General features: G+C 42.0%; 1 protein-coding gene across 9 annotated transcripts in view; it reads left to right on the top strand.

The window, feature by feature from the left end:
- LOC117219772 (uncharacterized) overlaps positions 1-13,797 on the top strand; it is a 536,896-nt gene that overhangs the window by 498,859 nt on the left and 24,240 nt on the right. For all 9 annotated transcript variants that reach the window (XR_013033574.1, XM_076522477.1, XM_076522476.1 and 6 more), the window contains one exon: positions 13,021-13,111. Coding sequence is in view for 8 of the 9 variants with exons in the window: in XM_076522477.1 (XP_076378592.1) it covers positions 13,021-13,111 (91 nt within the window). In the remaining variant the exon portion in view is untranslated. The remainder of the gene's footprint in view (positions 1-13,020; positions 13,112-13,797) is intronic.

The raw sequence follows: 13,797 nt of genomic DNA on the forward strand, positions 1-13,797 counted from the left end.
ATTTTTGCGAGAGATCGGGGAACAATGCGCGGTCGAAAACAGAGAACGAAAAGCCTCCTGTAAAACCGAATTTAACAGCTGACGGTGGATTCGATGGCGGTCTACGATTCGTCCGGCGTTGCCCGGCATTGTTCTATTCCCGGGACACGTTCGGCGTTATTGCATTTCGCGGGATCTGTCCCCGCCGTTCCGTTCTATGACGGCGCCGTTCAATTTATTTTACCGAATACAGTTTTACGAGTGCCTGTTAAGCACGGTTACCATCGCATTGTATTAGCCAGATACACGGCACCGTTTATTACGGGTTTTATGACCGGCGGCGTGGCCTTTCTCTATTCTATCGTCCCTCTCTCTCTCTCACTCTCTTTCTCTCCGTCTCTCGCTCTATCCGTCGTCTCCTTTTGTCGTCGCTCGACTCTCGTAAAACAGCCCTGCGTGCATCGCCGGGCCTCGTGCACGAAATTTAATCGGCAGTGATCGTTTACGGATCCGATGAATCGAACGGTTTGCGCGTTGATTAGACGCTGCTTCGATTGGAGGGTGGACGTTCGTGCGTGAGCTGCTTTCACATGGAATATAAATTTCTGTGTATACGCATGCTTTATTCATTCATTTGAATATTTATTTATGTATTTATTCATTCGTTTCGCTATTCGTTTGTTTGTCCACTTATTTATTTATCCATTTATTTATCTTTTCGTTTATGCATCTATTTATTTATTTATTTATCCATTTATCTTTTCGTTTATGTATCTATTTATTTATTTATCCATTTATCTTTTTGTTTATGTATCGATTTATTGATTTATCCTTTTATTTCTCTTTTCATTTATGCATCTATTTATTTATTTATCTACTTACTTATATATGCATTTATTTATCTTTTCGTTTATATATCTATTTAATTATTTATCTATTTATTTACATATTCATCTATTTATTTGCTAATGCTTTAAGCCAGATGGTTTATTTCTGTCTATAATATGAGTGATTTGAAATAAAAATATGTTATTAAAAAGAAAATCTAAAATATGTTATTCATAAAACGAATATGACATTAATTCTTTTACATATAAATTCAGTTTAACCTCTACTGTATATCTTAGAGCTAATAAAGAGGGGGGGGGGAGGAATTGCTCGTAGTAACAACTTGTAGATCCACGTTTCTCGAATTCGATTAGTTGACAAAGACAAGTTGATAAAGATTCCGCGATAGAATCGTGGACGTTCATAATCGCGTGGCCGAAATTGCGAACGGCGAGACGCGTGAAAAAAAATCCAGTTTTCGACACTCCGCCCGAGCAAATTCGTCACCCGCATCGTTAACAATTCCCGGATGGAATGGCATCGTCGTCGTGGCTCGGCCGGGCCCGTTATCAGTCGTATTTGATCAAAGCTGTCACGAGCGATAATGATCGAACACTCGGTAGATTGAAAATTGGGGTAGATTTCGTTTCTCATAATAGGATCCAACGAATGACACGCGATCCCATCCGATAAACGAATCCTTTGTGGGAGGGGGGGGGGGCGGTGAAACAGTCCGGCGAGCATCGGCCGATTATTATCGCCCTTCGCCGAGGCTACGGCGACACCACCAAGATAAACCATCAATTCCCATGCAACACGGTGTGTGTACGTGTATAGCTGCTGCATTCTATTTCACGAGCGTCACGTGTCCGATCCGTGAAATGTGACATTTTCGTGCTCGCGTCCCTGTAAAATTGATCGCGGGCTCATCCTGCGACGGACGCCGTGTGCCGACTCCGACCGATCCTGTGAACCCGAGGGTCGCAACAAAATGCAAACCTGCGCGTTCACTTGTGCGAACGACGTTGCATTCCTTTTTGATGGGAACGACGCCACTTTTGCGCGAAAGACATCTTTTTTTTACGTTTATGTTTACTGTACAGATTACCTTAATTTATTATGTTATTTTAATTTCTATTATTATATTTATATTATATATATATATATATATATATATATATATATATATATATATATATATATATTATAAATTATATGTAATTATATATAACTATAATTATTATACTATATTATATATATTATTATACTATAATTAATATATACAATTATAATTATATGTATGTTTATATAATTATGATTTTTGTTATTGTATTATTTTAATTTCTTTTTGTTTGTGAAAGGATGCTCGTTATTATCATCATTGTCGTTATCATTTCTTTTTCTTTGTAAAAGAATGCTCGCTATTATTGTCATTATTTTTATCATTTCTTTTCCTCTGTGAAAGTATGCTCGTTATCATTGCCATTATTTCTATCATTTCTTCTCCTTTGTGAAAGAATGCTCGTTATTATTGTCATTATTTTTATCATATCCTCACCCTTCTGAAAGACTATTTGTTACTCTTGTTATTGTCGTTATCATTTTTCTTTCCTTTATGAAATAATGTTGAAGTCTAAATCACTGCGATCATATCTGCTAATTATTATATTGTCTATCAAATATTAATATTATGTTATTATTATTATTATTACTATGTCTGTCAGATCAATCCTCGAGGAGAGTAAAACCATAGAAAATAGAACCGTAAAAAGTTTCCGCCGCGACGAGAAAACCGCTCGGCCGATCCAGTTTCCGCGGCGAAGGATCGAAGCCGAGGCAGTTCTCAATCAGACGGAAGCCCGTCCGTCTCTCCGAGCCGTATAAGTGCATAATTTGTCTGCGGCCCGCGGAAACTTGGCTGAACTATGGGGCAGGGCAAAGCGTCTCGCAATGCATTCGTACGGATTGCATCGGCCGGCGTGGCCGCGACAGCGAAGACAAACGCGGTTCGCGGGCCGAGGGTGGGCCGGGGCGAGAGCCTTTTCTGAGAAGCCGACAATAAACGTTGATAGCAAACATGACTCGATGGAGACCCGTGGACGCGATAATGGCTAGTTTATTAGGCCGGGCCGAGCTTTCGGCCGACACGCAGCTGGCTCAAGGTAAACTCTATTTTAGGTGACAAAAGCTCCTCCAGCGTTGTATTTATAGCCGGGGATTTTCGCTCGTCCTTTAGGAACGACGATGCTCCGACGGCAGTTCCGGTGCTGTTCTCCTCGCGAAATGCACTCTGGGAATCGGGTCAAGTACGTTTCGTCGATCAGAAACATCGGTCGTTTGTTGCGCGATGATTTTTGCCGAATTTTCGCTCTGCAACAGATTTTTTTTCTTTTATGAAAAACTGCTTAATATGAAACATATGGAAACCACGCTACTTTATTGTTTAACGATTGTTTTTAATACTAGATTTACGTCGAAATGACGGGTCACCAATTTTTTAATTTACGATTGTTCGTATCGTAAATATTCATTTATGAGCTGTTTAATTCAAGTTGTATGTCACTTACGGTAAATGTTACAATAACGCTTGTTGAAAATCGGATTCAATGTCCTATTGTTGCTTTGATAAGATAATATAGAACAACTGTTTTTTTTTATGCATATATAGTATAATGGTGCTTTGCACGTCGAACACCAATATCGTGATTCTTTTCTAATCTTATTTTTATAACAATGTAAACGTAATACTAAAACTAAACTATTCTGAAATATTCTAAACATCTTGAACTTTGAGAATATGTTTCTGTTTTCAATTTAAGAATTTAAATCGCCAATGGTCGCTGCATTTTACGCGCGACGAGTATACTCGTCGCGACACAACATGCTGTCACTGCTCTGTGACGAGTATACTCGTCGTGACGCAAAGTACTGCTACTTCATGGCGAGTATACGCGTTGTGACATAAAATACTGCGACATCTCTGTGACGAGTGTACTCGTCGTGACATAAAATACTGCGACATCTCTGTGACAAGTGTACTCGTCGTGACGCAAACTATTGTCACATCTCTATGACGAGTATACTCGTCCTGACACAAAATATTGTCATTTCTCCGTGACGAGTATACTCGTCATTTCACAAAATACTGCCACTTCTTAGTGACGAATATACTCGTCATTTCACAACATATTGCCACTTCTCCGTGACGAATATACTCGTCATTTCACAAAATACTGCCACTTTTCCACGACGACTATACTCGTCGCAACACAAAATACTGTCACTTCTCCGTGACGAGTATACTCGCCGTGACTAAGCTAACTGGATAAATTGCCGCGCCGTCCAATCCATTGCTACAAACGGAATTCTCCCGTCCGCGTAAAAATCGCGTTGTTTAATTGCGCAGGATTTACGAGCCCGGCCAAAGCGACGCGAGTAATTACGCGAACCAATGCGCGCCGCCGCGTTTTTTCTTCCCCCTCGGGGAACGCAAGGACACGCGATCGGACTTCGCCGGACATTCGAATGGAAATCTTGGTGGTCGACGATCGCCGGCGTCGAGTAATTATTGTTTACACGTTAGATCGCACGCGACCGATAGAGGGGCACGCACGTTTACGCGCGCGTGAGCTGTGCAAACGCAGACGGCGGCTAAGGTAAACAGGTATCCGCGGATATATTATTGAATCGCGTGGGGCGGGTGTTAAAGCTACCCTTGCGGCGGTGCCGTGCCTTTGTGTGCCGGCGCCATTATCGCCAGCCGAAATTATTACGCGAACAGCCACGGTTTCGACGACGTCGACGTCGACGACGACGACGATTCTCGCTGTTTCTCCGTCGTTTCTCCTCGCACGCGAGATCCCTTGACAACGACGAGACTATTATAGCTCCGCGCTGGGTCCGTTGCGAACGTTTAACGTTTTACGGCCGCCTTAATGGACATAGTGATTAAAAATACTGCGTGTCGCAAGGTTGTCTCGCGTTCGACGCGACAGATGCTCGGACACTTTCACTGTCTGCTCAGCGACCTCGAAGACGTCGTAAAGTCCGAGAAATTTATCTCAGGGGTGGCGCAACCCTAACGGCTCGAAGAGATCGGGTTTTTTGGTTTCTTAACCCTTTGCGCTCGAGTGGCGACTCTGTGGCGTCACTAAAATTGTTATAGCGTGTTCTAAGAGAAGTTTGATATTATCAGAGTTTAGATTTAAGAAGTCTGCATGAAAACTGTAAAACTGCAACTGTTATGAGAGTCAGAAAACTCAATTTCATATGGATAAAATGCATTTTGTCATATAAAAAGGAGATACGGTAATGTCTCTCTAATTGACGCTCAGATCGTGCACAGAAATGTACAATTTGGAGAGAGAAGATGCGATTATTCGAGCCTTGCCGCTCGTTTTTTATAGCTGTTGAAAATTCGTAATTATAAAAATGAGCTACGAGGATCGAATAATCGTGTCTCCTCTTCCAAAAATTGTCCAGTTTTGTGCAGAATCTGAACGTCAATTAGGGGGACATTACTGTACTATGAGTGAAGTTGAAGTTTCAAGTTCGCCGACGCATCTTTTTGCACTTTTTAATCCGGTTTCATCGCGATCGAATCCATAACTGTGGATTTGTATAATTTTACTTAAAAAATAGTAGTGTATACTTGTTTCGAAATGGTGAAATGGAAACAGTTCTCCCGTTTTCAAGGGTTCCGAGTGACTGTTTTGACGAACGCGCACACATCGAGATCTCCGAACGAAACCACTTTATCTCCGACTTTCCACTCGTCATGCTTCTCTTCTTATTTCGTTAGGAACACAAACGGAGGGACGTAAAGGAAGTAGTATTACCGCGAGTTTATCAGACATTCAAGTAGTTCAGGTACGTTATATTGCAGGCACTCGAGAGTGACTCCCTTCTCGAGCGGACGGACGCTCAGACACACTTTCATCTATCTTTCTCTCTCCTGCAAAAATAAAGTATCTCGAATACCAACGTCGCATTACTCCCTAATCTCCTCTTATTGCTTGTAACCTTGGAACAATTCCTTCCGCTACCTCGAAATTAATAACAATTCGCTCGGAGCTCCGCGTTTCGTCAAAAGTTTGGCAATAATTCCTTCCGTTTCAATTCTCGTCTGATTAACTATACCACGGATCTTTATGCAACTTTGCAAAAATTCGAGTTGAAAATAGAGTTAGCTCCGTCAATTGAAGGGCTACTTATTTGTAAGAATTAATTAAAAATGCTATCGAGCATCTGCGGTCGAGCGATGACCCTGAGGCAACACTGAAAATTGTCGTGTCGCGTTTCAAAATGATTTTCTAATATTAACAGATTTATATATATTTTTAAAAAATTGATAAAAGTGTAGCTGAGTTGCAAAATTCACTTCCATGTGTTTAAAAAATGCGCCAAGTTACTATGAAATGAAAATATCTATAGGACAGAGAGACTATTTTGGATTTCGAGTTAAAATGGCTCCGAATGCGAAAGGTCTTTTATTCGCCATTTTTCTTCAGTATCGATCACTTTTGACACACTTTCTCAATTTCGTACGTTCGAAGTTACGAACAGCTTCGCGTTCAGTGAAAAGTCCGATACAATTCTCTTCCGTATCGACTACAGAAATAATATTTCAACGTTCTCTGATCCGATTCGCGTCCAATTCCCGGACCTCCGTCCGGAAAAAGAAAGCCCGCGGAACGGTGGCCGATGTCTATCACGGTAACACGAAAAACCACAAATTCGATCTACGACGATCGCCGCGATAAATCTGATCATTCCCGTGGAGGAACGTTTCTATCGCGATCGTAGGAGGGCCGGCCCGGGGTCCGCTTTTTTCCCATTTATCGCTGAGGAATCGACGACATTTAGCAACCACGAGCCGCCTTGTAACAATACATCTTCCCGGGCCGGGTTCGCCGTTGAAAAATGCCCACGATCCGACTCAATTCACCGAAACGAGATTAATGGTCCGCCGAGAATGTTTTCTGTCGCTGAAAGAAGTAGTCGGTCGAGGAGGAACAGAAACACGGAGGTCTTGATCAATCCTCCTACGAGCCGGCCGACACAGGCCCGGCAATAATTGCCGGCCCTCCACTCGGATACAATAGAACCATCGGTGAATTATGTTTCGTGGAACGAGACTCTTTCCAGCTGCACGCTCCACCGTCGATACCTATCGGCTGTGGAAAGATTCGTAATTTAACCCTCCCACGTTCTCAGTGAACATTCGTTCGCCGAGCTTTTTATTTGCTGAGTTTTACGTTCTCTAAATTTTTTATTTGCTATTCTTTCTATTCACTACTTTTTTTACTTACTAATTTTTTTACTTACTAATTTTATTACTTACCAATTTTTTTATTTACTACTTTTTTTACTTACTACATACTTTTTTATTTACTAATTTTTTTATTCGAAAATAAACGAAATATGAGAGCAACAAATTTTACTGCCTCCTTCGATAAATATAAAGCTAATTATGAAATAATTAAATATTGTCGCATAACATGTTTAAGCATCGAATTTTTTGATTTACTAATTTTTTATTCACCACTTTTCTTACTTACTACATTTCTTACTTATTAATTCTTTTATTCGAAAATAAACGAAATAGAAGAGCGATTGTTTATTATTTTTTGTCACGTATTATTTGTTTATTACTATGCCACTTCTTATTTTGTTCAATTATTATTATTGTATACTTATTGTTACTCCTTACTTATTATTTTTGCCCACTTATTATTACTGTTCACTAATTATTATTATCATATTTTACTTGTTATTCTTTACTTATATTATTATTATAATATTTATTTAGCGTATTGTTATTATATTTATTTAAAAAAAGAAGCATTGGCGTCCACACTTCTAGAACAGATTCCTTCGAAACAGTGAACTCATCAGTGAACATATCGAGCTCAGACGGCTCGAAGCTTGTTCAGGACGTCCCGTTTGCCTGCGTCGGTGAACAGTGCTCAATCTAATCAACCCAAAATTAATTTGCATTCCTCGCCGGGTGCGGATACATCGGCGCAGCTATATTACAAACGATCACCGTCTGCATTTCCGAGAGCGCTGCGCCGCGACGCGGCTGCAAGACGCGAACGGAAGGCAGCCGTTACCGCGAGATTCGAAGACATTAACGCGCACCAACCCCCCAACCCCTAAAACACGGGGGGCCAGCCAACCGAGTCACTATATCGCCAGCCAGGCCGCATGGCAGCGGCCAAGCCGTTTCTCGTGATTTACGGCTATTGCAGCGCAAACTCGATTATAATGATGCAGGAACACGCCGCGTCGAATTACACGCGGAAACGCGTCGTCGGACTTTCATTAAACGATAATCATCTTCCGACCGCCTCGCCGGGATCGCCGGAAACGCTTGGACAGCGTCGTTGCGGAGGACTTTTATCACGATTCGGACAGTTTTGCCGGCGGCACGCGTCCAACGCCGGGAAACCCGGCGACGCTTGTGGAAGGGTCGAAGGGTGGGAATTATTTTCAATTAACCCCGCGGCTGCGTCGGATTTTGGCGCATTCTGACCGCGTGTGGGTGGTTCGATCGCAATCTGTGGACGGCGAACGGCGACATTTTTGGCCTTTTTTCGGCACTTTCGGCGACAAAAGCTGTGCGCGTTTCGCGGATTTAAATACGGCCGGCTCGGAAGCCGGTCGGCGTAGGTTCGTTGACCTTTAAGGGGTGATCGCTGATTTAATATCACTTTTACATAGGCTATGTTAAATTGGCTCCGTGTTGATAATAGGGACTTGACGTCGAACCGGCTCCAAATGAATGCAGTAATTTATTTCTCCCTAATTCGCGCTCAGATTGCGCACGAAAATGGACGATTTGGGAAGCGGAGATACGATTATTCGAGCCTTGCGGTTCGTTTTTGTATTATATACTTATTTATAGATTTTTTCATGGTAACCGATCGTCAACAATTAGCGAGAAATTAGGGAGAAATTAGGGTGAAATGCCGAATACCACTCTGCAGCAATAATCTGAATTTTTAACTTTTACAAGCATTTGATTTTTCCTGCGTTTCTCGTTTATTACGTATGCAGTATACGTTAATGTTAAGCGAACAAGTAAATATCAGTAATAAAATTGTCAATTTTATAAAATAAAAGCATACTTCGATGAACAAAAAAAGTCACAGGCTGGCAATAAATTAAAATCCCTCTGTGAAATATCGAGGCGAACTGCAATGCAACAAAAAATTCTCAAGAAAACCCGTACAATCTCGTCGCATTTAAAAAGAAAACTTCCCGGTCCTGGAAGAACCGAAATTTCAGCTAGAATTAATTGAAAGAAACAGCTCGCCGGAGGGAACGATCGTGGATTCGCGATGGGCCGAAGGTTAACCACGGAGTCTCGCGAAGAGATCGCGAGGGTCTCCTATGCAAACTGAATTCCCAAGACTGCAATCTTGATTATCCGGCGTATAACTAGCTCGGCGGCAATCGCTGTTCTGTTTGCGCTTATAATTACTGTTTGCGCAGCATTGTTCTTAAGCCCGCCATCCGGAACGGCACCCCAGTTGATAAGTTACCGGGAATCACCGTCGAAAGTCCCCCATTTCGTCGGCGGAATCGACCGCGGGGTAAAAGTCTAATGAAGGAGGTTACGGGGTTACTCGTGGATCCTCCTGAATTATTGCGTTAACCTCGTGTCGCCGGGGCACCGCTCCTTCGTTTCTTACCATTCGTAGGCTCTTCGCATAAATTTTCGCCCCGTTTTACGTTAGCTCCGACGACGATGGTCGCTTCAACGGCGCCCCCGGAAGAAACGGTAACTTCCACGTGTTCGAGTTTCAACGTCCATCACGGCCGATGATCAGAATTTTATGCATCAGTATGACGCACGGTGAGACACGGAACACTTTCACGCTATTTTCGGATTATTAATATTATTAAAATATTAATTTTCTACGCACGAACGAATGCAACTCAGTTTGTTGGTACGAAGTAAAAATTAGGATAAAGCAAAATTAAACGATAAAGCAGAACTAGAACAAAGCAGAATTAGAACGAAGCAAAATTCAATAAATTATTGTCCTTGGATCTTTCGTGTATCGTTTATTAATCATCGCGACAGAGATAGAAAATGTTTGTCTCGCGAACAGATTTTCACTAATGAAACGACAGTGCAATTTTGCCAAAACCAGTGCTCGTTTTTACTTTGGCGTCTTCTTGGAGCAACGAGCTTCTGGCTTTTGAAAATAGCTGTAAAAAACAGTATTTACTATTCCAACGAACAAAGTTTGAATTTAGCACTGCCACGCGCAAACGACGCGTCCGTAGACTTCTGCGATTCTGTTCGCAATCGAGACAGATTTATCGCGCGTCGGCCAGCGACAAGTACGTTTCTGCGAGACTCACGCAGCGACTTAACGAAGGAGACTCGTCGATGAACGAGCCGAGCTCGTGGCGGGGATCGAACGCTAACCGGATAAGAAGCTGCCGCGCGAACCGTAGCCGAGGTTTATCTTTCGTTAAGGCCGATCGGACAGTTCGATCCGGCGAAGACCATTTTCATAATCGTTTTAGAAGCACATTAAGAGTTAAGGTAAACCCGGGAACTTTAACGAGCGGAGTTTTAAGCCGATTAAACGTCCTCGAACTCTCCCGAAATGTACACAGACTCCGGGGCCCGGCACTGAACAAGCAAGTTCGCCGGGACAATCAGCTTATTCGCGGAGTTTCTTTTCACGATCCGATGTGTACACAAATGAATCTTCTATGAGACGAGAACGGGCGCGGCGCCGGGTGGAGAACTAACCGGGGCCCTCGGAGCCCGGGACCGAGCGGCAAAGTAATTGGAATCGAGACACCGTTCGCCGGATTCTGTGCGGCAGAACTTTAATTAATATCGTTGTTTTCCATTTCGACGTTGCGCGATCCCATCTTTAATTATTACGCGTTCCGTTGACTGACAGCTTCGGCGCAGACCTGAATTGTCCCGGTTAATTAATGCCAGTCAGACCTGACGTTGCGCCGCGTTTCATGTTACCGCGATATTTTCCGTTGATTACTTCTTACCGCGGAAACTTAATCAGGAAATTCGTTTTCTATATTTATAGTTCGGCGGGGCTGCTAAACGTTCAACAACGGAAGATCCGTTGCGATATGAGATTAAATTAATGCATTATTTGGCAGGGATGATTTTATGATTTTTCGAAGGCTACGATTTACGGTTGAACGGCTTTATTCTATTTTTCGACGGGAACTGCAATTTATGTCGCGTGCAAACAAGTCGACCCAGCGATATAATTCGATAAAAAGATATCGTAAAAATATCGTAATGATATCGAAAAATATATTTCAAGATTCCTTCGAGTATAACACGATAATTGAAATAATTGAAAATTCTGTTGACAGACTTTAAAGCGTTGAAACTGCTGTTAACTTTTTACAATAGAATATATCGTAATATTTTATGTATACTATAAAATATAAATATTTTATAATATATAAATACTTTACAATATTTATAATATCGCAGTATAATGTTTTGCTTCGTTTTGCTTCCAATTGGATGCAAGGCGAAGAGAACATTTTTCTAAATAAATAAAGAACAGAAAATAACGAGCTGCGTTTCGTACATTTATTAGAACAATAGCATTGCGGTCTCGTCCAGACCGCAGAGGGTTCGCTTCCACGACAATGCATCAACAGAACTGTCGCAACTTCGCCCTATCCGAGAGGGTTGAAACGTCGGCTACGATGTATGGAGACTTGCCGTCAAAGAATTGACGAGATTTCGCGCGACGCCGCGATGAGAGAGCGTTCGTCGAAGCATTAGCGACGATTCCCGGCTGATAATCGGCAGACCGCGGCGGAAACGTGGCTCTAGCACGCGATTAAAGAAGAAAACAGTATCCATTCGCAAAAGTTCGCCCCTCGGTGCGAGCGGGTGCGTGGCGATGGCAGAGTCGAGTGCCGCTAAGTAATTGCCAATTAATCTTCATTAAACCCTTCCGCGTGACTGCAGATGGCTCCGGTGATAGAAAACAATTGCAGGCCGGCCCCGAAAGTCGGCAGTTAGTTCGAAAGTTGGCTCTCCGGATAGCTGGAAGGAAGCATGGCCGCGCCGGGAACGGCGAAGGGAAACGGGAAAGGGTGTTGCCAAGCGTTGAGGAAAGCCCTCGGTTCGTCTCCCTCGAAAAGCTTAAATCGGCTTCGTATCTCAGCATCCCCGGGAACCCTCCTCTTGTATCTCTAATCAGATCATTAAGCCCGCGGAGCGTGCGCATGAAGAAATTTGTCGAGGAAAGTCACGCGCGAATCACCGTTCCAAAGAAACAGATAATCGAATCAACGGCGAGCGAGGGCCGCGAATTTTTTCCATCGCGCGATCCGATCGCTTCACGCCTCCGCGGAGACGTCTCTCGGCTGACGGCGGACCGTCGCTTTCGAACTGCGGGCTAATTTCAACCCTTAAGTGGGTTACCGGCGCCATCGTTCTGTACACTTTAAATTATATTATATTATATTATATATTATATAAATTAATATATATTATAAATTATACTATATAAATTATATTATACTAAATTATACTATATAAATTATATTATACTAAATTATACTATATAAATTATATTATACTAAATTATACTATATAAAAATTATATTATACTAAATTATACTATATAAATTATATTATACCAAATTATACTATATAAATTATTTTATATTAAATATTATATAAATTATATCATATTAGATTATATTATATAAATGATATTATACTAAATTATACTATATAAATTATTTTATATTAAATTATACTATATAAATTATATCATATTAAATTATATTATACTAAATTATAATATTTATTAATATTACTAATAAAATGCTCTACGGCCGCAAATGAGACGCTTCTGATAATTATTCGCGAACTCTTCTGGAAAATATCCGAAGCGCCGCCGCCGCCGTTCGACAAAAGATATTCGTCATTCGCATTATGCAAATGCGCCGATACGGGCGAGCATTGTTCCATCGTTCGTCTCATTTGTCGGCTTAATTGAATTTTCAAATAGCAATAATTCACGGCCGGGTGAACGGGCAAACGGAACGAGCGTAACAACGGCCTCCGTCCGCATAGTTCGCGCAAACGGTTCGAAAGCGATCGGGGGCTCTTTCAATTAGAATCTTTTCGCCGGGAATTAAAATTCGACTGTTCCTTGAACCGTGTCTGATTTGTTGCAGGATGGAGGAGTCGTCTCGGGGGTTGCTGCAACACAAGCACAGGGCCGAACAGCTGAAGCAAGAGAAGACTACGCTCACGCTTTCTTACGAGGTAAGTTTTCGATGTTCGTTAATTCGTTCGTTTAATTCGGGAAAATGCAACGGAAGCTTTTTCAGGCTAATTTGAGATTGTCATTGGTTTATTTTAGGCAAGACAATTTTTTAACGTATCATAACAATCGAGTGACTTCTTTGCGTCTCCGAGACGCGACATTCTTTCACATTATTCTTTCCAACGATATTCCCTGATAATCGTCTAAACAACTATTGTTATTATTATTATAGACAACTAGATCTCTCAATAAAAAAATATAACATAGAAAAATATAAAAAAATATAAATATAAATATTTTGAAAAAAACTCTCTCTCCACATCGCACAGTAACTGGGCAATTGGTAAGTCGAACTCCAACCCTCGAAAATTGTTCGATCAGGACCCGCCGCAGCCTCGGAACAATACCGAAAGCAACTCGAGAGTGAAACAAAGAAGGGTACCCCGGACATCCCTCGGCTTGCAACCCGGAACAAATAAAGTGGGCCGCCGATACGGTGCCCAAAGATGGCCGTCTGATCCCCGGTCGGTATAATAGAAAACTCGCGTGCAAGGATCAATTACCGGGCAATCGAGTCCCTGCAGCTGTCAGAGGATAGAATTATCGAGAGCGCAGTTGCGAAGTAACTTTTCGACGGAAAATCGGCGGCCATTCGGAACAGAAGGCTCTCGAAGGGGGTGGTCGG

The sequence above is a fragment of the Megalopta genalis genome, chromosome 5 (assembly GCF_051020955.1).
Source record: "Megalopta genalis isolate 19385.01 chromosome 5, iyMegGena1_principal, whole genome shotgun sequence".
Lineage (NCBI taxonomy): Eukaryota > Metazoa > Arthropoda > Insecta > Hymenoptera > Halictidae > Megalopta > Megalopta genalis.